The sequence below is a fragment of the Acyrthosiphon pisum genome, chromosome A1, assembly GCF_005508785.2.
Source record: "Acyrthosiphon pisum isolate AL4f chromosome A1, pea_aphid_22Mar2018_4r6ur, whole genome shotgun sequence".
Classification (NCBI taxonomy): domain Eukaryota; kingdom Metazoa; phylum Arthropoda; class Insecta; order Hemiptera; family Aphididae; genus Acyrthosiphon; species Acyrthosiphon pisum.
The window spans coordinates 71753092-71775604 of record NC_042494.1 but is presented as its reverse complement, the minus strand read 5'-3'; the positions used below and the strand labels follow the sequence as shown (position 1 = coordinate 71775604).

The 22513-nt window shown below is 28.8% G+C and overlaps 1 protein-coding gene across 1 annotated transcript in view; it reads right to left on the bottom strand.

Annotated features, from left to right (window-relative positions):
- The window catches only part of LOC100570812, a 244928-nt gene extending 228788 nt beyond the window's left edge, over positions 1 to 16140 (bottom strand). Inside the window, exon 1 of the mRNA XM_003242601.4 lies at positions 15868 to 16140. Coding sequence (XP_003242649.1) covers positions 15868 to 15908 — 41 coding nt within the window. The 5' untranslated portion in view covers positions 15909 to 16140. The remainder of the gene's footprint in view (positions 1 to 15867) is intronic.
- Between the last annotated feature and the right edge of the window lie 6373 nt (positions 16141 to 22513).

Here is a 22513-nt window from a genome sequence, read left to right as displayed (position 1 = left end):
TGTACGTGATATCGATTTATATGACTTAGAATATATTATATATTGCAGAATATAAATCATACATTAATCAATATTAATACCCTAATTTCACCAATATAAATCATACATTAATCAATATTAATACCCTAATCTCACCAATGATTTATATTTCTTCGATGATTTAACCGTATTTTTGAGAAATTCTTACAGAGTCACAGTGCAATTTTAAAAACGGTTTGCGTGAGCTTTTTACTACTCAAAAATGTATGGTTACTGCAGAAGCACATCTCATCTTAAAAATGTATAACTATAGATGTGCTCTGAATCGAAATAAAATATGTACATTTTATTAGATTAAAAGTAGATTTTACAAAATCTTTCCGGCCTTAGATCCCGATCAAAAACACCGATTTTCAGTTTTATTTATCATCACTCACTTTGAACGGAAATGTGTGGATTATTGTTCAGCAAGGAATACGTCTTAATGTCTACAGATAAAGCTAGATGGTTTAAAGTCTTTTAAATGTTTTAGTGATTGAAAAGCAAAATAGACACGTTTAACATTTTAATCATATCGTATTTTAATAAGACGTGTTTATAAAGATTTCTCTTAGTTTAATAATTAACTGCTCGTCTCAAGTTTATAATGCAACAAAAAACTTACAGACAGGTGTTAATAAATATAAAAAAAAATATTGGTTATGAGCACCTGCGTCCTCATCACATTGCCTTTCACGGTCCACGGGCAACTAGTAAACAATAGTAGAACATATTTTATGGTTATCAGTGATCACTTATCAGCGGTGGTTGTTATAAATAAGGTCAACATGTAGATTGTAGTCAATTTAAGAGATTATTTAAGTTTTAAACTGTTTATACAAATCGTAACGTTAATAAGTCATTCTTAATGATATGTATGTAGGTATAACTGTTGTACACAAAAACTTTAATTAGCTAAATATTTTGTGGGAGATTTTTACTATGCTTTAATTTTATTTCAGTTCAAAAGTTCTAACAGCCTTATTAGAATAATTATATGGATTTGAATTGCATTTGAATTTAATGTAAAAACACACATATAGGGCATATAGTTAGTGGAATATTTTAAATATGTCCCTTACATTTTAATAATTAGTTATGTATGAGTAGGACATTTTAAAGAGGTAAAGCCTAGGGTCGTGTGGCCGTATCAAAAATAAAGATATTTACCAAATTAACATAAATTGAATATTATTTAATATGTTTTACTGTCGTATTAATTAAAATTGGTTTTCGTGTTATCTAAGTCCAAAAAAAATATGTTGTAGAAAAGTTAAATTATTTAATTACGTTAGTAAATAACGTTACTCCTAAATATGAAAAACAAAAAATAAACATTATATTGGAAGGTGCCTATAACAATGAAATTATTCACAATCTTTAATTTATTGATAATTTAATATTCTGGTTAATAAACTGGTTTTTAAGTTGTCGTACAAATTATTTACCTGTATATATGTTGTAAGACAAAAACGTGACGAGAATAAATTAGAAAATAAGTGAGCAGTAAAAAGGAAATTTCATGTTTATTTAATATTTAACAATATTTAATTTATTATTTACTTTTAAGTTTTGAGATATTTAATATAGTAGGCACCTACTTGAATTTATGAGAAAATAATATAAGGGAGTAGGAAGGTAGGTACTGTTAAAATGACTAATAAAACATCATGGGCAAAACTATATACAAATGTATAGTTAACACAGACATAATTTGAACATCACAACCATAATCGATATTTTAGAAATATACATGCATCTTTAAACAGTTTTGATTATTAAATTATATTGTAAATAAACGTGTATATTTATAAATCATACAAACATGCCAAAACTAAAATATTATATTAAATAATTATTGATAATAACTCAAAAAAATACATTTTTGTAATTTATGGTTAATATATGCTATTAAACATTAAAAAATAAACGTCTACACCTAAAAAAATAATTTATTACAGCAGTGCGTTTTAAAAGTGAAAAAATAATTATATCATCTTATAGCGATGAATTCCCAGGTTTAGGCCACTTGTTCCAAAACACAAATCACGTACCATATAATACACAATATATAAATGAGGTTTACAACTATTTACCTGAAAAACCATTTACTTTCTTTCATTTTTTTTTTAGTTCCGACAAACAAACCGCACTCACACACGTACCCTTAAGTAATACCTATATCTGTCCAGTGCACAGGTATAATCTGTTCTTGACAGCCGACAGGACCATTTACTATATTACATTATGATAGTAATAGACAAAAACACGCCATACAATGACTCACATAATATTTATTTCACCAGACAAGTTTTTCGTTAAATTGTTTATATTATTACAATGACATTGGGTCACGTGATACTTATATTACATATTCTTATATTATATTGTTCTTTGATTTTTAAAAGAGTCGTAAAAAAAAAAACGAACGACACTACAAGAGAGTAGGTAATGGACACTATTATAGGTCTCAACAGAATGTTTCATTTAAAGTGGACCTATAGAGATGTTTATGAGTTGGCAAACGGTCGATAATGGCATTAATGCGCACTTCACCGATAAACAAATGATCGTCTAAAATGATTGATTAGGGCACACATAACATTTTTATTTCCTTATTTTTAACGACTTCAAACCATACGACGTTAGCGTAAAGAATAATATTTAAGAAAGATATTTCACTGCCAAAAATAATGACCCGTTATAAGTGTAAGTACCTATATTATGCACAAGATATTTACAAAATTAAATTTGAGTACCAAATATAAAGCATTTACACTTGTTTTTAAAAAATATCAACCAAAGGAAAAATAAGAGTATGTTAGTTTGACCGTAATTTAAAATCTACCCAAGCACACATTTTATATGAAATTATAAATTGAATACATACAAACAATTTAGATTATAAATATATAGTTACATATAAGGTTCGAAACTTCATCTAATTACCAAAAAACATGTAGAGATTAATGATCCTATTAACAGTAAATATTAACTATGATAGAAAAGAAAATTAACTTTTTCGAAATGCTCTTTTAAAGTTAAATTAGGAAGGTACATGGATTCCCTTGTTGTATATTCAATATTGTAGGTGTTTTTTAATACTTAATTGTTTTTAGAAAGTAAATGCTAATTAGGTAAGTAGTAATATTCTTCTTAAAACCATAAAAATAACTTATAACAAAAACATTATTCTAAATTAAAAATATAAGTACCTATTATAGGTAAGTACTAACTGTAATATTAACACAATTTATTTAAAAATAAAAATGAAATTAATAGCTCAAAAACACTGTTTAAATGGGTTTAAATATGTGTACGTTTATAATATATTTTCCAGTTCAACAAATAAAAATTAAACATAATATTGCATAAAGATTAAAAAATGTAATTAGCATATTAATCATTATTGATAAGGCATATAAAAAACAAACGTAATGCTTTCAACTCACCGAATATATTATATGATTAAAATATAGTTTAATGAATGAAGAAACAAAGAATATAGGTAATTAAATATTCTTAATTAATCAAAATGAGTTTACAGTTAACAGACCTATTATATGCAAATTCGTTAATTAAAAAAACAGGCATTTGATATTATGATAACGAATACCTTCTTGAAATATGTAGGTACTATCTAACCTACCTTTTACTAAACACTATGTAACTCTTAATAGTTGTACTTACCACAGTTTAAAAATATCAAAAATGATAACGGCTGTAATATAATATAATCGAATGTGTTCCGACTGACTCATTGACTGATCAACGTAGAGCCGATTGATAGATTGAGGATTGCAATTTTCACGGTACCTTCGTACCATCATATGTACCTTCGTATCATCATATGTGAGTGTGAGAACTGAGAAAGCAATTTCCGAAATTCGCATTTTAAAGCGGTGCTTACACAAGTATTTTGAGATTCAAGATGAAAGTTTTTAAGTTTTGAACACCATTACACCAAATATTAAATAACTAATTGAACAAAGTTTGAATCATACAGAGTTGGAATTTTTAACGCGCAACGAAGTGCACAAGGTAATCTAGTGTATTATATAAAACAGAAAATCATTTTGTTTTCATTATTATTAAAAATATAATTTAATAAATGTTTTAATTTTTCGAGTGCCACGGATTTGCTATCCCAGTTATATAATATATGAAGCATTATAATTTATAATATATAAAATTTGAGAAATATAGACATTTTAATCAAGATGCTTTTCCTTCTTTTAGCTACTGATACAGTGATACCGATACGTGATTGTGTAATACAGATAATTTGATATCACTGTGCAGTGTGCAGTGTTATTCAAAATGTGTCATCTGTTGCTTGGCATCTGGCACCTATAGCCACTATGTCACTTGATCTTACACCATGTGACTCTTTCTTTTGGTGATAAAAGATACTGCAGTATACCACAAGTACCTACCATTAATTACAGAGTGGCTAAAATATCGGTGGAGTCAATTTCAATTTCACAAATAAGTGTTATACCTATAAAGAATAAATGCTAAATGCCATGCAACTTGAATCTGTATTCGTATTTAATTGTTATGTTAATTGAACACTGAGCCGTATAAAATTAATCCATGAATATTCAAAATTATTCATTAGATAATATTATAGATTGTATTACGTTTATTAAATTTATTTGTTTTGGGATGGAAAGTAAATAACTTTGAGATCATTCTCATAACTAATACATCCAATATCTATAATTTAAAACAACGTTTTGACGATTTCGAAACAAAAAAAAACCTTTACACACAAAAAAATGTATACATATATTATTATAATGATAGCTAAAGGTAATAAAAATACACAAAAATACGAAATGTATTTAAGTTTGTATTTTATAAGCATAATAATGGTGAAACTTGTTTTGACAAAATATAGGTATACAATTATTGTATACTAGTATAGTAGTATATACTTACATACTAAGTTTTTAATTAATCAACAGCGATTCAACATAGAATATTAAGTAAAAATTATATTTTTAATGTTTTCGAACTGGTTAATATTATAATAAAATTAAAAAAATAAGCTGTTCTGACCCCTGGGGTGACATACACATTATAATAGTTAGGTTTGAATCGTAAAAGGTTTTTTCATTTTTTTAGAATATACGTCAACAATGTTAATCAAATTTGCATATAATCATCATTTCTTGCGATAAACAAATAAGTATAATATACATATTATGCAATTATGTGTAAACTCTTACAACCATCAAACTAGTCGATCCAAAGTAACGATGTTAATGATATCATTATTATTTTTACAATATACCTAATACATCCATATAAGTTATAACATACCCGATATGCCTAATATACGCACATTTTTAAACACATTATACAAAATATAGGTACGTACCATATTATATACCATACATAATGTATACTACTGTCTAATATACTGGACACTGTTGGTGTGCGTTGATGAAAAACTGGTTCGAAACGCTTCTCAGCGTTATTATTATTATCATATTTACACCAATGCATTAGAGTAACTATAAAGTCGATTATAATACTATACCCGTATTATAGTATGATATAAGCAATATAAGTATACAATAACTGAAGGCATTAATGCATTAATTTTAAAATGATCAGCTAGGAGCGCGTTAATTCACCTGTATCGCGGTTGTGTACGCTTCATCCGATCGAGTCGACCGGTTTTGAATAACATAATACAGGTAGGTATTGAAACTATGTTTTCCAAAAAAAAATTTTAAATCTAATGCAATTAGTCAAATTATTAAAATTTCGTTTTTATACAGTTCAATGGCCAATTTAAATAGATTTCCTTAGTCCCATAAGCATTAACCATTGTTAGATATGCAATATTGTGATCGGCTTTTTCACCACGATAACAGGAAATAGTGAAATTTATTTGAACGTTTATTTTATAGTGTTTATTTTGGACGACAAAAAAAATGGTGTCCAATAATATTTACACCGGTAACTATAATAGCATACTGGCATTATATTATGCCACATGCCCACATTCTATACATTTATTATTTTAATTATTTTTTAAAATTCATATTTTTTAAACAACAACTTAATGTTATATACATTTATTTTAAATGACATAGGTACTAATGAAAAAAAAGGTCCGTCAGAGTTAATTATCATCAGACTAGATTTTTAGAGATTATAAATATCTTGAACCGTGTATATTGGCATATGCAGTTAATTATCACACCAACGACCCTTTCTAAACCACTTTTATGACCCCCCTATAATATTATTATGTATAACATAAATATACAACACATCGGTATTTAAAATTGTATAAATGAATACACAACAGAGATACAGTCCACTATGGCTGTATCATAACTACGCCACGCTTTAAAAAACAGGGACATTATAAACATAAAAATAATACGAAACCGTCTTACATTCAAAGTGTATAATATAGTAATTTCAACGAGAGCAATGAGCAAAAAGTTACTTTAATATTCAAAGGATATACCTATTTCAGAGGGATTAAATGTTGAAATAAAAGAAACTATAAACACACACCTATACATAACGCCATAAATTAAATTCTACTCAAAACATAGCATTTAGAAGAAAATATCTATCTCTAACTCGAGAAGGAATGTAAAAAAATAAATTACACACTTCTGCAATGGACATGTGCCAAATGTGTTATTAATAACATGTGCATCATTTGGCACAAGTCAAACTATATAGAAATCTAAAATAATAAACAGTAAAATGTAGCAATGACATTTTAATTAGTAACTTTTCTATTAGTATTTAAAATTCACCTTGCAAGTTTCAGACACTACCATATTATTATCATACTGAACTATAACCTACTACCTATACCGTACTAAAATAATATCATCGTTTTTTCACTTCATCACATTTTAATGAAAATATGAAACGTTGTATCATCGAATAACACTGAAGTTCACTAGATTTGTATTGCTTAAATATTAAAATATATTGACTCAAAAACTAACGAAAAATTATTTCAATAGATAAATGATTAAATATCATATAATAATATAATATTACGGTATATCGATACATGCAAAATATACAACGTATAGGCTAAAGTTATTTGTAATGTTAAAAACTTCAAACATACACCGTTGAATGCAATAATACCTATCAACAATTTATAATCGTATTAAATACCACTTATTTACATTATTGTTATAATATATTATGTTATATTATATAGGTACGTAATGTATACGCATTTGATACAACTTATGAGTTCACGTGATTCAAGTTACATTATAAAGTTAAACAAAATCGATATGTAATCAAAATATACATTTATCGCATCGCTTATAGAACCAAAAATATCAAATATCATATTCAATGACAAAAAACATACAATATAAGAGTATAATATTTTAAATTTGGGGCGTCTATTTATATATTGAACTTGAATTAAAAACTGTAGTCGTGAGCTAGGTACGTATATATCAGTTGCAGCTTATTATAATAAGCTGCAACTGATACATTTCTACTAAATAAGTATATGATAGGTATACGTCATTTACGATGCTACCTATACCAAATAATGTTATAAGATGTATAAGTTTATGTTTTGAATAAACATTTTTAACCATTTTTTTTTCAGTTAAAATATCATATGCCTAGGTATTCTTTCCTTACAGAACCGCAAATATAATCATACAGTTTTCTTTGTACTATACTATACAAGCCGCTAGCTATACATTGAGTTTGATACTTAATATTCACGGATGATCAACATCTTATTATTATTAACCGCGGATATAAGTGTGTTTACAGTGCTTACACAATAAAAGAGTATGGATATATATTATTATGAGCTTACGAGAATTTCACACCCACGCAATAGCTATTGTGTGCAAAAAAAAATTTACCAACAGTGAGATGCAAATTATTCACTGGACCCGCAGAATCCGAATGGAATTTGCATAGAACGAGAATTCGTATATTTTATGCACAACACGAAGAAAAACGGGTGAATCTTATATTATAGGTAGATATGGGTACACCCACGCAGAATTATTATTATTTTAAATCATTGATAAACCGATGAACCCGCATTGTTAAGGTTTCTGTTTCGTGTTATCAGATTATAATATATCCGACTGAGAAAGATACACAATAAACTCCAAGTGCTATTTATTATCAGTATTATCAAGAATACTTACATGAAGCTTTTTTTTAAATTGTGAGTGGAGCGATGCATGTAGTTTAAACCTCCTTATAATAGACCCCCTATAAGACAGAAATCTCTTACTTGAAGGTTTTCAACTGCAAATGACAATAGTCCTGTATAACCTATATCCCATATATCTTAATCTCCCCATAACGGAAACTCCTTTATAAAGAAAAAATCGGTTGGTGTCTAGTAATTCCATTATAAGGAGGTTTTACTGTGTATTGGTAAATTGGTTTTATAATTATGTGTTTTTTTTATGTTATATGGAATTTTGAAGCAGTAAAATCGCTATTTAATCTTAAACATGTGCGTAATTTATCTGATTAGCAGATTGGATAATAATATAATAGTTGGTGACTACTTTGTGGGTCAAAAATAGAAAATGCACAGTACCTAGTTACTACAATAAGGAAAACTGGAATATTTACGAACACCGGTTTTCGACGAAATCTATTACTTTTTATTTTAATTCATAAAGGATTAAGAAATAACCGCGTGGCTAATTTGAATTTTCACGATCTATTTAGGTAAATTATCATTTTCCAAACACAATTACATTTTTAAAATATTTAGATTAATTTTAAGCCAATTGTAGATATTCAACATTATTTAGTTTTTTTTCTGTTTTTATTCTACAAATCATAATAATTATGTTTATGCTCTGTCAATTGGCTTGAAAATATGATAGCATGGTTCCTCGAACTTTTCTTATATAGAAATTTAAAATTATAATAAAATTAAATAAAACACACGTAACAGGGTTTATTTCATAATCAAAATTGTCTCTACTCACAATCGGTCTCATGTGCAACTTTTCAAACACAACACATCCGGTGCCGTGGCGAAAAGGGTGAACGAGAGTTAGCCACCTCTGAGATTTTTAAAGGGTGGCGGTTAGATGCCAGATGGGTAATAATATTGTATAAATTAGTATTTTACTACGGTCGTTGACTTATTATTAAAAAATTACACTAAATTACTACTAGGGTGGGTGGAGTATTTGATTTGCCTCTGAAAAATATCAAGTTCACCATGCCACTGAAGACATATTTTATAGTCAGTCGGTAACCTACTTAATGCCTCTAACACTCAAAACCTTTAAATTCTTACATATTATAGCTGCAGAGAGACTTCTTTTTATTTATTTATTTATTCATATTATGTCTTATTCAGCTCATAAATCAATAATAATACGTATAATTTATACAAAAATTTAGTTAATAATATTTAACTTTATTTGTATATATAATTAGTCGGAAGACAAATAACACTTACAAAAACCAAAAAACATATTTCATATGGCATACCTAAACATTTAATATTTTATGCTATATATCGCAATAATATAATTTTATAAATGATTAATAATAATATGTGAAATTCTAAATTTAAAACTTTATTATAAAAATCATAGTATCAAGGATGATAAATTTTTTGGGTGTTACCGATGGAATCGGCGAAGTGCTAGACTAAGGTTTCTAAGGCCACTGGACAAGTGCTAGTCCAGGACCAGTCAGTTCCCATCAATATAACTGCATTTAACAATGGTTTATTAAAAAGAATACTCGATTATATGACAACTAGTTTTTTTTACCCTAGATATAAGACCTAGATTCTAAACAAATTTTAAACGATACAATACGTCATTATAGATGACAAAATGACAAAAGCTGTAGGTTCCTCAGGCGAATATTATAACTTATATCGGTGACATCCTATTATCTTAAACGATAACTATTTTAAAACTATGAACGATATAATATATTTTAACAGTTCATTTGTTGGTTATAGGTATGTGGTTTTCTACATGTTTTTAGTGCATTTTATAGAATGTTAAATCAATTACACGCAGTTGTTGTAGGCACCAATTTAATCGTTTTTTTACACGTTAATTTGATGTATACATGCGTAAGCAAGGCTATACCTGCAGTGTCGCAAAAATAATAATTAGATAAAAACGTGGGCCTAACTAAATACAAATCTTACCGACTTTTATCATGGTATGAGTGCAATCAAAATGCATCAAGTGCTCATATTATATATAATGTACCTATACCTATATATTATAAGAAACAAATAATTTTTTTTAAACTAGGAGTTAAAGGTAACATTTTTCGAGTTTCTGAAAAATTCAAACAGATACATAACTAATAACATCGTTCAAGTACCTATTATGTTCCATATCAAAACCAGAATATGTACTACATGACCCAGTTATTTTTGGAGGTCACGGGGAGATCAATAATTCGTTTCGCAGACCTACGCCAAAATTCGCGAATACAATAAGTCTTTACAAACAATGCGTAGTCAATAACCGATTGTTATTTGATAACAACTTAACATATTTTAACTTATTAAAACCATCGTACAACAAATACACGAGGGTATATTTCTTGAGACATTTTCATAAAAATTGCCACAAAATAGTTATGGAAAATCTATCAAATATTACTATATATAAAATTAATATTTCATTATATAGGTATACCGTATACTATTAAATTATTTGTATTCTTAAGAGGACGCTACCCATACATTTTCTATCTCCGTCTTACACATGCACGAAATAGCAAATTGTCGTTCTCTAGTTTAAATAGTGTGCTGTTAGTTTTGATACTAGAGTGAATTGACATATTATACAACTTTTAGGTAAGAACGTTATCTGTGTTTAAGCATTGCCGATTTTTCGAAATTTTCATTTTCAAGCAAGATATCGGTATGTGAAATATCAAAAATTAAAAATGCTCATATATCGCTTGAAAATTAAAATATTATCGAATAAAAGCTAACGCTTAAGCACAGATAATATTACTATCTAAAACATAGATAATAGGTCAAATTACTCTAATATCAAAACTAACGGCATACTATTGAACCTAGCGAACGAAAATTTTCCATGTCGTACGTGTGTAATACGTAGACAACAAATGCATATTAGGTAGCATCCTCTTAATGGTATTAAATTTAATACGTACCTTTTTACTCATATTTTTAACCATTGAATATAGTAGAATCGATATTGCGTGACACTGATTATTTGTTAAGCTATGTAACGAAAACGCATTGTATCTACTTCCTTATGATAACTATTCAATTTTTTTTTTGTCTATAGATAATTACGACTTAACCAATTTAAATCATTTAAATATTTTTTTTAATCCTATAAGTATTAATTTATTATAAATATTCTGTATCATACATATAACATTTTGTGTTTTTTAACTATAGCTTATGTTTGGTATAATAAATTATAACCAATTAGAGCTTTATAATTTGAAGAATTATTATAAAGAATACTTTTTACATAATATTATACACATTTTTAGTCGTCTCAAAAACGAGAAATATATCGGTTCTACAATATATTTTTTCTATGTAAAATGCTAGATATGAATGCTTATAAAGTTGCATATATAGTTTTAAAAGATAAAATTTTCTCAAAAACTTTTCTAGCTTTAAAAAATAACTTACAACAATAATTATTATATTGTTTTCGAAAGAAATGTCAGCCAGACAACTTTATTTTTTAACAAAGATATCTTCAAATGTAATATGATCAAAGTTATAAATTTAAAATGTTTTATAAAAAGTCACATGAACGCACTCCACCGAGGTGAGCGAAGCAAAGAAAGTTTTATAAATACCATTGTCTCTGTAACTTGTCTGGATTTATCTCGGGATTTATAATATTTAATACGCAGGTAGGTACTATTATAATTGATCATAAGTCATAAATATACAAAGTGTTATTAAACAATTTTAGCATAAATAGTTGTCCATAAATGATTCATAGGAAGAATAAATTAAAGTAGTTGAATAGTAGTGGACCTAATTAAGAGGGAGAGACTGTAAACTGCGTATATATAGTATTCAAATATCTACAAGTCACTTGCAAAAAAAAAAAAATCGAAGGTCTAAGCATGATGAGATAGAATAATATGGAATGGATAACAGCAATTTTAGTGCGAAATAAGTAGAAGAAAAAATTGTATAAATTAAAACTTATAATATAGGGATAGGCCATTCGTCGCGTAATTCGACCATCGATTATCACAACAATATTAGATGATAATTCCATAAACAATATTATGCTAAACATGTATTTTATCATTTATAACCTTTTTACGGGTATCTTTAAAATATAATACAATTAGAGACAGTGAAACTGCCAGCTTTAAAAAGCTCATATACACTTTGTTTTTATATTTCTTATTCAATATGGTTTTATTTGTAGGAATTGCGATATTGATAATATTTAATCGGTACTTAACCTATTATAAAATAATATTTTAATCAATGCAAACATTAATTAAATCCAATTGACCATGCGATTATATTAGGTATATTGTGTTGAAATACAATAAAAACAAAAATATGTAGGTAGGTACTAATATAGTTGATACGTATTATAGCCATATGGTTATTATAGATATATTCAAATATAATAGTATGTATAAATAAAAAATAAGTACCTATTTTGTTTTTTTAGTGGCTTCCAAAAAATAAAGTTATAACGCTAAACACTAGTTATTAAATACATGCTGTATGAAATTGCCAATTTGAATGACGAAAATATTTTATTCACATTTAAAATTGCATTACTATTATAAATTACAATAGCTAACACTATTTGCGTGCTGAACAATAACTTTATTGCTTTTATACTAGGTATATAATATATATATTTATTTGTTTTAAATTGTTATCCTACAATTACACCTATAATAATATTACTACAATATACCTACAGTTATACCTACGCATATCACAGTAAATTTAAAAATAAATAAGTAATTTATACTTTTAATTTATCGTTATGACTGCACACGCTATATGTATATAATAATTGTAATTTGAATTAACTTTTTATACCCGCTCGAAAGACATGCTATTTACTTTTAAAACTTCATACATATTCAAGAGAGCGTAGCAACTTTGTTTTCAATATTGTGTTGTAAGAAAATAATTGACCACAACATTTCACTGTAAATGCAAATGCATAATATAAAATGTATAATACTCTGTACAATATGTACCATAGATAATACTAAAACGTACTAGGCGTACTAATTTCTAATTAATATTTTTTTTTCTAATACTATAATTTTATATTATTTTAACTATATTTAATGAAATAAAATACCTATCTAATAATGTTCAGAGCCTATAGAAGGTAATTTGACTATAACAAATCTGAAAAATATAACAATACTGATAGTCTATAACAATATTAACTTGTAATTCCTGTGTACCTAACAATTATATAATAATAATATGAAACCTATCTAAAATAATATATTAGGTATACCCATTCACTTTAACCAACATCGTTTTCAAGTCAACCAAACGTATTAAAATGTAATAAATTAATATGATAAGTAATTCGTGTAAATTTAACATTTATGAGACACCTATCACAATTTTAAGTTTGTTGTAAATGTTGATATATTATCAATAATTATTCGTTTGTGCATGTGGAGGCTGATAGTAGGTACAGCTCGTGTACGATCATTGTTGATCCATTTATTTGAATACCAATACCAGTAACAGCTCGTGTACAATCATTGTCGACCGATTACTTTAAATATCGTTACGATTAACTTTATTTTATAATCATTGTTTTTACTTTTACATAATATTCACTGTGTTATAATATTTTCATTTACCAAATACTGTTCATAAAATATAAACTGCTTTTTTAAGGTAAGTAATGATTTTAAATAATGGTTGATTTGTACTTTAAATAATATTTGAATACCAATAAGTCGATAACATAATATAAGTCCAATCTTGTATAATATATGTCAATACTATACTATTATTATAGGTACAGCTCAAGTTAACTTTAACTCTGTTTTCATAACTTATAGGTACCTACCACAATATTATATATTATTATTATTATTATTTTCTGAATAGAAACAAAAAATCGAATACATAATTTTTTTGAACAGATCATTTTAATTTTTAAGAAAAATAATTGTTCCAAACCTAAAGTTTATTACCTAACCATATAAAGTTGCCAAACACTTAATAACAAAATGAAATAGGAAACTAAACATTGAAACTTTTACCATACAATTGACAAAGTGTACCAACTACCGACAAACTCAACTGATGCAACTGAAAACTATGTTTCACTAAATTCAGAATACTCCGGATTTCAAACCTACTAATTAATTAATTTTCGTCAATAAGATAACAAAATTACCAACCTACTCCAAACTTCAGAGGTTGAAACGACTAGAATTACGACTGTTCGATATAAACCTCTATTCAAAGTGGATACGTTGTAGGTTCCTACGTATAACCTTCTGGCATTAACTATTAATTATTATACAGTACAGGTAGATACATGCAAATTCTTGTTAGAAATAAATTATAAATTTATTATCTTTCTAAGGTTTAGTCAAATATTTTATACTATAATAATACTGTAATAATTATGAAATAATTTATTAAAAATTGAAAAATACTAGTTTTAGTAGCGATTTATGAAGGTACCTTACGTTTTTGACGAGTAAATTGTAATAACTATTACTTGTCACAAATACTACTATACAAATTTACAACTTTAGTATCTACCTACCTAAGTGACCTAACTACGATTTATTTGATATTTTATAGTAATTTAGTAAAACAGGAATACAAAAACACAATAAAGATAGATATTCATACATAAATTATAACACAATTATGTAAGTGTTAACTGACACTTAACCCACTTGGCCATCCACTGAACGGGTTAATGACAAAGGTTTGGCAGGGCTTGTAGTATATAAGTACAATAACAACAAAAAATACTGTTCAACAAAACGAAACATTTTCATACTCATTATAAGGATGACCTATTCAGTCTGCACTTGAATATAATACTAAATACTAATATGGCATAATAATATCGTATATTATACGAAAATGATTAAATATTCAATAGCATTTCACCAATGAGTAATGACTAGATCATCCCCGTTTTCGACAACTATTCAAAACGTCAAGTTTAAAATGCTTTTAATAAGTGTTGGAAAAAAAACAAATATTGGTAAATGTTAACAACAAAAAACGCAAAACGAATTAAAAAAAAATAAAATATTGCGATATTAAAACGTAAAATAAAAATAATTTGTATATATTTTATTACCAATAAAAAAATATAATATTTATTGGTTTCATCCATACATTTTCGTTTACGTGTTTTTATTTTTTTATACGTAATAGTGGATCTTTTGTGACTCGGAGATGAATTAGGTACCTACTATAAATTAAAAATATATTCGAGTTCTATTATTATATTATTTAGATCAAAACACATTTCGTAACCAGTTTTTTTTGGCAAAATCGACAAAAATCACTAGATCTATAATCAGTAGTAGATAAAATAAAAAAACAGAACGGGATGAAATTCCGGTAAGACCCCTATAGCTCATCGTCCTCCAATTTTTTACGAACCTATTAAAAAGTCTCGGATAGACTATTTTCGGAGCAAACACGCGGAGTACCACGGGCTAAAAATTAGATTCACGTCTACTAATAACTTCAATATTAATTTCTCATTTGGTGGTACGATTGGTACGTCCACCGTAGGCACAGGTGGTGGTTATGATACCAGGAGTTAATTATATAACCACACACGATGGCGACGATGAACTCACCTGTTTTTGGGCTTCCAGCGTTTCTTGAAGACTCCCAGCATTTTTCAGCGTTTTCCGGTTCGACGGTGAGAATAAAAAAAAGGTTCACTTATTCATACTGCGGCGGCACTATCGCGTCCGAGGAAAACTGCGAGACGCACTTCACGGAATTGGCAAAAACGGAGAAAATGCGTAAGCGGCGGACAGATACGGTAACAGGAATACGGTAAGACGCGCGGCAGCCGACGGAAAACGGTTGACTGAAGACGGAAAACGCGGCGCACACATGACGGCGGTGGACGCGAACCGCGATCGTCCGCGGCGGGCGGAGAGAGGGAGAACAGCTGTTCGATCGACCGCGCGCGCGCGCCCGCTTGTTTACGTATTACGTTTGCGTGCTGCAGTGTGAGCGCGTGTCTCGGCCAGCCAGCGGACGCGAACCGGCGGCGTCGTGTGGAACAGGGAAAGGCGGAGGCGGCGATACTCGCGGCTGTCTGCCCGTCCGCCAAGCGGGAGTGGGTTGATCGCCGAGACACACTGCACACACGCACACGATCATCGGGCCAAAGGGTCACGCGAAAAGATTGGTCTCTTTCGGGGGAAGGGTGACGGGGACGTTGGCCGGTCAAACGCGTTTTCGGCGGTCACGCTGTCGTTGGGTTACTAAATATTGTACTACCCGTACAATATTATATTATTATTAAAAACTTTGCTATGCGTAACTCACTTCGCTCTATACATGTGCTACCCTCCCAAACACTCCACAATAACGCTCCATCCCGCGCACCCACCTAGCCACGGCAAACTATATTATATATATTATTATTCCAATATTATTGTCAAAGGTTTCCGCCCACCAACCCTAAACCCCGTAACATTGTACACGGTTACCAATGTCCGTAAAGTGTATATGGGTATACCTTATACTTACCGATCGGTATCGACGTGCCGACTGTATAATGTAATATAATATATATATTATGTTATTATTATTACCTATACCATTATATGCTCGTAAAGATGTAACTATCGTTAGATTGGATATTGGAAACTCTAGCAATCAAAAGTGTACCGCTGTGGTATATCGCAGGTACCGGAACATTCTAAACATATTTTTGAAACCAGGAAGGACCTGAACTCTTATTTAAAACCGTACCGATATCTTTAGTCCCTAACCTACCTAACCAAGTGACAAAGATTTTTTTTCGTTTTTCGTAAATGCGATTTTTATTTTATTAATTTATTAATTATAGTTCTTTGAGCTAATATTTGTACGATATGTTGATGTAAATAAATTGCGATAATCACTTCTATGATTACTATAATATTATACTATTTTACTTCTTATTCCATCATTGTTTATCCTACTTACATTTTATTATAATATTATTATCTGTAAAAAAAATTAGATCAAAAAATCGTAGGCTATTCTGTTTATATATTTATTAATTTTTTTATGACTTGTAGTGTTTAAATATTACTTATTCTCTATTTTGTTAGGCAGGTATTTATATTAAGTTACTTAATTACGTCGTAGTGTTACTAAATACTGTATTACTACATGTGGCCACTCTTACGATACCGTCCGGTCCTGCAGGGTGAACGTAATTTCGTAATTCTGAGCATAATAAGTCAAATAAACAGAGGCAAATTAAATAGGTATGTAGTTTATTAACACAAGCAACCGGGTTGAAACGGTGTCCCTTTAGATTTTGAAAATTTATTTCATCCTTGCAGAGATTATCTATTATGTAAATATTCGGTTCCTCGACAGAATATCCAGGTCAAAATATCCCCGCAAAAATATTCCATGACAAAATATCCTTAGTTAATATATTTAATTCAAAATTGTAACCTTTACTGTTGAGCCACACGGTCTGAAATTCGTTTTTATCTTATTATAATAGTAATTATTTGTTATTCATTTATCACTACATTGTTGTCTAGCGACACTTACCCACTTACCATTGTTAGCGTTTGTAATAGACTACGACAAAACAACACCTATGTTCTACCGTTCTACGTTTACAACATAGACTTAACAGTTTTTAATAATTGGATGCTATGCTATTGCTAGGTTTTTGTGGTTGTTCAACTTATTTTGGGTGTAACACACTGTGGAAGCAATGTATTTTTAAGTGTAAATGCTATTAAATGTTATTATATTAAAATGTATATAACCATCGCGACCATCGTTGTTCGTGAGTATCGCTTGTGATTATGCGAGAAGTATGTTATCAGGTAGGCCAATCTACCTACGGTAGATCACAGACTCCGCGAGGGGCGTACGTTAGTGTATAATTTAACTCTAAAGTATCAAAAATTGAAGAAATTGGTCCACCAAAACCGTGGTTCGAACTCGATACATTCTGTACTAAAATACACTGCAGGCTAATTGAATTAATAATAATTATTTAAAAAAAATTGTTTGTAGATTTGAAATCTAGACTTGATTAATCGAAAATATAATTCGAGCATGAGGATTCAATCACGACCGGAGTTAAATATAGGCAATTTTTTTATTTAATTAATTAGTTTATTAACTAATTAATTAGTGTGAGTGACTGTGTATAACATAAATATAGCAGTGCGCTTCCAGACGCGCATATACATGTCAATAACGCATTACACTTATTTTGTTTTTTTTTGGTCAAAAGTATCAACTATTTGACAAACATATAGACTACCAATTAACCTATTCATCCGATAAAATTTCAGAAAACATAAATATTTGAATTTGTCATAAAATTTACTTGCAAAGACTTTGAAAAATTTTTTAACTAATTTTCAAACTCCAATATTATTCAAAATATAAAAATCAAACTTTAAAGGATTATGGAGTTCAATTTTAAAATAGGTAGTGGCTGTCGTTTAAACCACACCCTCCCCCAATAGCGTTTTTCCTCCCTAATAAATGTATTATTTATATTATTATATATTTCATTAATTCTAGTACCAACTTTCGATAAAAAAATGACATTAATGTCAGTCTACAAATAAAAGCAAAATATATCTGATAACTCGTCCAGATACCAGATTGATAATAAAGCATAGACATTTAATATTTTGATGTATAACTTAAATCTATGGATTATGAGTACGATTATAGTAATAGTTAGGGCCAGTTGTACAGTCTGTGATTAAACTCCGATTACGCTTAATCAGCTGATAACAGATATTTAACCGGCCAAATTCGGCCGGTTAAACTGTGAATAACTTTAATCACAGACTGTACAACTGGCCCTTAACAGAAGTTAAAACTAAATGTGATGCTTTAAATATTAAAATTTCTTTGCATAGTAGAACAAATGTTCAGACAAATCGTTACAATGTACAAGAAAACTCTCCTGAAGAATACTTTAGTATTTCTCTATTTTTTATATTTATTGATAGTTTTTTTTTAAGCTTACTAAATCAGCAATTTTTATCATGTTCACATAAAACTATGCTTAAACATTTTACCCGTCTTCTACCTTCATCAAATGACGAAATTGAAGAAGATAAAATAAAACAATTAATTAAAATGTACAGGCTCGTGCGGGAAGGCAATTTCCGCCCTTGTCACACAATATACTATAATATATGTATACAGGATGATTTTTCAAGCATGCTCAGCCTATTTGTATGCTTAAATTATGCATATATTCAACTTGTGACTGTTGGAATTTTTAATTACACTTGAGTAACATACTTTCGAATATTTGAGATTTTTTGAACCACTTAAGGATGATCCTATGACAATAAAAACTTCTGTTTTTAAAATAGGAACCCCCCCCCCCCCCCATTTTCACTTTTAATTATACAGCAGATATTTTTTTTTCAAAATTTTGACGTATATCTAAATCAAAATTTGAACGAATAGTTTTAGAGTTATATAACTTTGTGTACTAAGGATAATATGTCGATGATAATTAGAAATGGGTTAAGTAGAGTAGAGATGTGATTTTAAAATGTTACTAATCGATGTGCTGTGATCACTATTGATCTTTCTATATGAATAATTTTTAAAAATTATCCAAGTATAATAAATATCTTCTTTTAAATAGTATATAGTCTATATTTTATGAAATCATTTTTCAGGATTATTATCCTTTGTCTAAACATTTTAATAACTCAGAAACCACTCAGTAGAAGTTTTATTTAGATACGTCAACATTTGCGTCAAGAAAATTATCCGCTAAAAATGTCAGTATAAAAGGAGAGTTCTATTTTAAAAACAGAAGTTTGACGCACTCTTTCAGTAGTACACAAAATATCAAGAATTTAAAAATATATGGAAATCAGAATATGAATAAGAGGGCTAAAAGGAAAAATGAGGGTAAGCATGCTTAAAAAATCACCTTATATATGTATTTTGTTATATATACAATTGAGCTTAGTTCTTAAATAGGTCAATAATTAAGCAACAAACATAGCTTACGAAAACTGTAAAAAACTTAGTTTAATTTATACTTTACCCCCCTCCCCTTGCATAATCCTGGCTACGACACTGGGTTTGCGACTATCCATCACTACATTTCACATTCCTGCGTACAAGCTTATGTCTTTTCGCACTGGTTGATCGAATGTTAATGTTGGGAAATGAACTGTAAACATTTGATTTTTTCGACTCTCTGCTCAGGTTCAAAACTTATCTAAAAAATAATAATAATCAATAAACAATAATACAACTTTGTATTACTTAGTATTAGTTTGTACCTATATAGATTATATAGGTATTTGTATCGACGTACCTACCTATTGTTATTCAACATAATATGTTTCATGTAATCTATACAATTATTTTAAAAAAAAATAATAATATATAACCTACAACCATTATATTGTCATATTACGTACATATTACTATTAATATCGATTTGTATATTTGTATCTACCTACTGACTTAATTATTTTATTTTATTTACATCTGTACTTTATGCCCATAGGCGTTTATAATTTAAATAAATTAAAAAAACGTACCTACCTAATATAATTTATTATCTGCGTTTCGAAAGACTGCGTGTTGTGACTGTATAATATTTAGAAAAATTAATAATTGTGATGTGTAGGCCAAAACATTTTTCAGTTATAAGGTAAATACTCTGTCCCATTGTCCCGATGTCACCTCCATCCCCACTGCCGCCAAAAGCGAATACCAATTCGATATTTCTATCCACTATGATAGTTGCCAAACGTTTATTTTATATGAATTTACATTTTACTTTCACGCGACTGTCGCAAAATGAATAATGGTTTGTTTTCAATATAATATTATTAACACCAACATTGATTTAAACGTATTCCAAATACTAGTAACTCGACACGTTATTTTTGATTGATTATGGTTTTTATATATTACCTACTATAATAATATCATGTTTTGCAACGTAATCACAGTTTTCGTCTTGGCTCAGGTCAGAACCGAATTTTTAGTAGGTGCCATATTATTACTACTGTGTCGAAAGAAAAAAGTCAGACTATAATATACATAGTATAACAGAAAGACCTGACAAATTAAAAATTAAAAATTGATACAAGATAATCGTATGAAAAAAAACTATGAAAATTATATGGATAGTAAATTATTCAAGATTTACTTATGTCTGAAAATTCACAAAAATCATATTTTGAAATAAGTTATGAAGATTTAATTAATTTACTCAAAATATATTAATATTTAAAAAAAAATAAAAAATAAACTACTTAACTTAAAGAGAGGTTTTTAATATTAAAGTTATTTTAAAATTAGGTTTACAAATTGGCTATTTTATATTTTCCTAATAAATATTTAATTAAATTTATATTTTTTATTTTCATTAGGTATTAAAAATGCAAATACAAAATTTTAGACCGTATCCTCGTATACTTAGTAGGTATTAAATTGTAATTCCAATATCTATCTGTGTTTTACCTATATTCTGTGACATGGCGAACTATTTTTATGATAATATATCAAATCAAAATGTTATACACATATACGATTACTTTTCCGAAACATCGACAAAGCTATTTGAGAAACCCGTAGGTACCTACCCTAAAAACATAAGACGTTCCGCAGTTTTGCACTATATTATATTAATTAGTCTAGGTAGGTAATTATATTGAAATATATTAACCGTGCAATTGTATGGTGTTGTATGAACTGCGCAGACATATAATAATAATATAATAGTAGCGGTTCGGGAGGTCGGGAAACGGGCGCTTTTCTAGAGCTTTTATATTATATACCAGGCTCGGAATCAGTAATTATTAGACGTCAGAAACAAAAATACAACCACCCGGTGCGACAGTTTATAGTTGTGTGTACTTACCAGGAGCAGAGGAAATAACGTAAAACGCCAATAATTATTGCTAAGCCACCACGTATACTTAGAGAACACAGGATGAACAATCGAATTTTCCCGGGTCGACTAAACGGGAAACCGGGAAACGCCGTGGCCCGCTCTGTATAACATTGGTATGTATACGACGTTCTGGTCTGCAGTCCAGCTCACCCGGCTGGCGCCACATTAATTTTCCACTCGGGCCTGAAATATCGTCGTGTGCCCTTCGGTTTTCGTATAGTAAACAGTCCGCACTTCTGTGCTGATAATAATATTTTATAGCGCACAGCATATCAAGTCGAAATAGTCGAATCGATAATATTCCGGTCGTAGGTACTACGCCCTGTTGACGTATATCAATA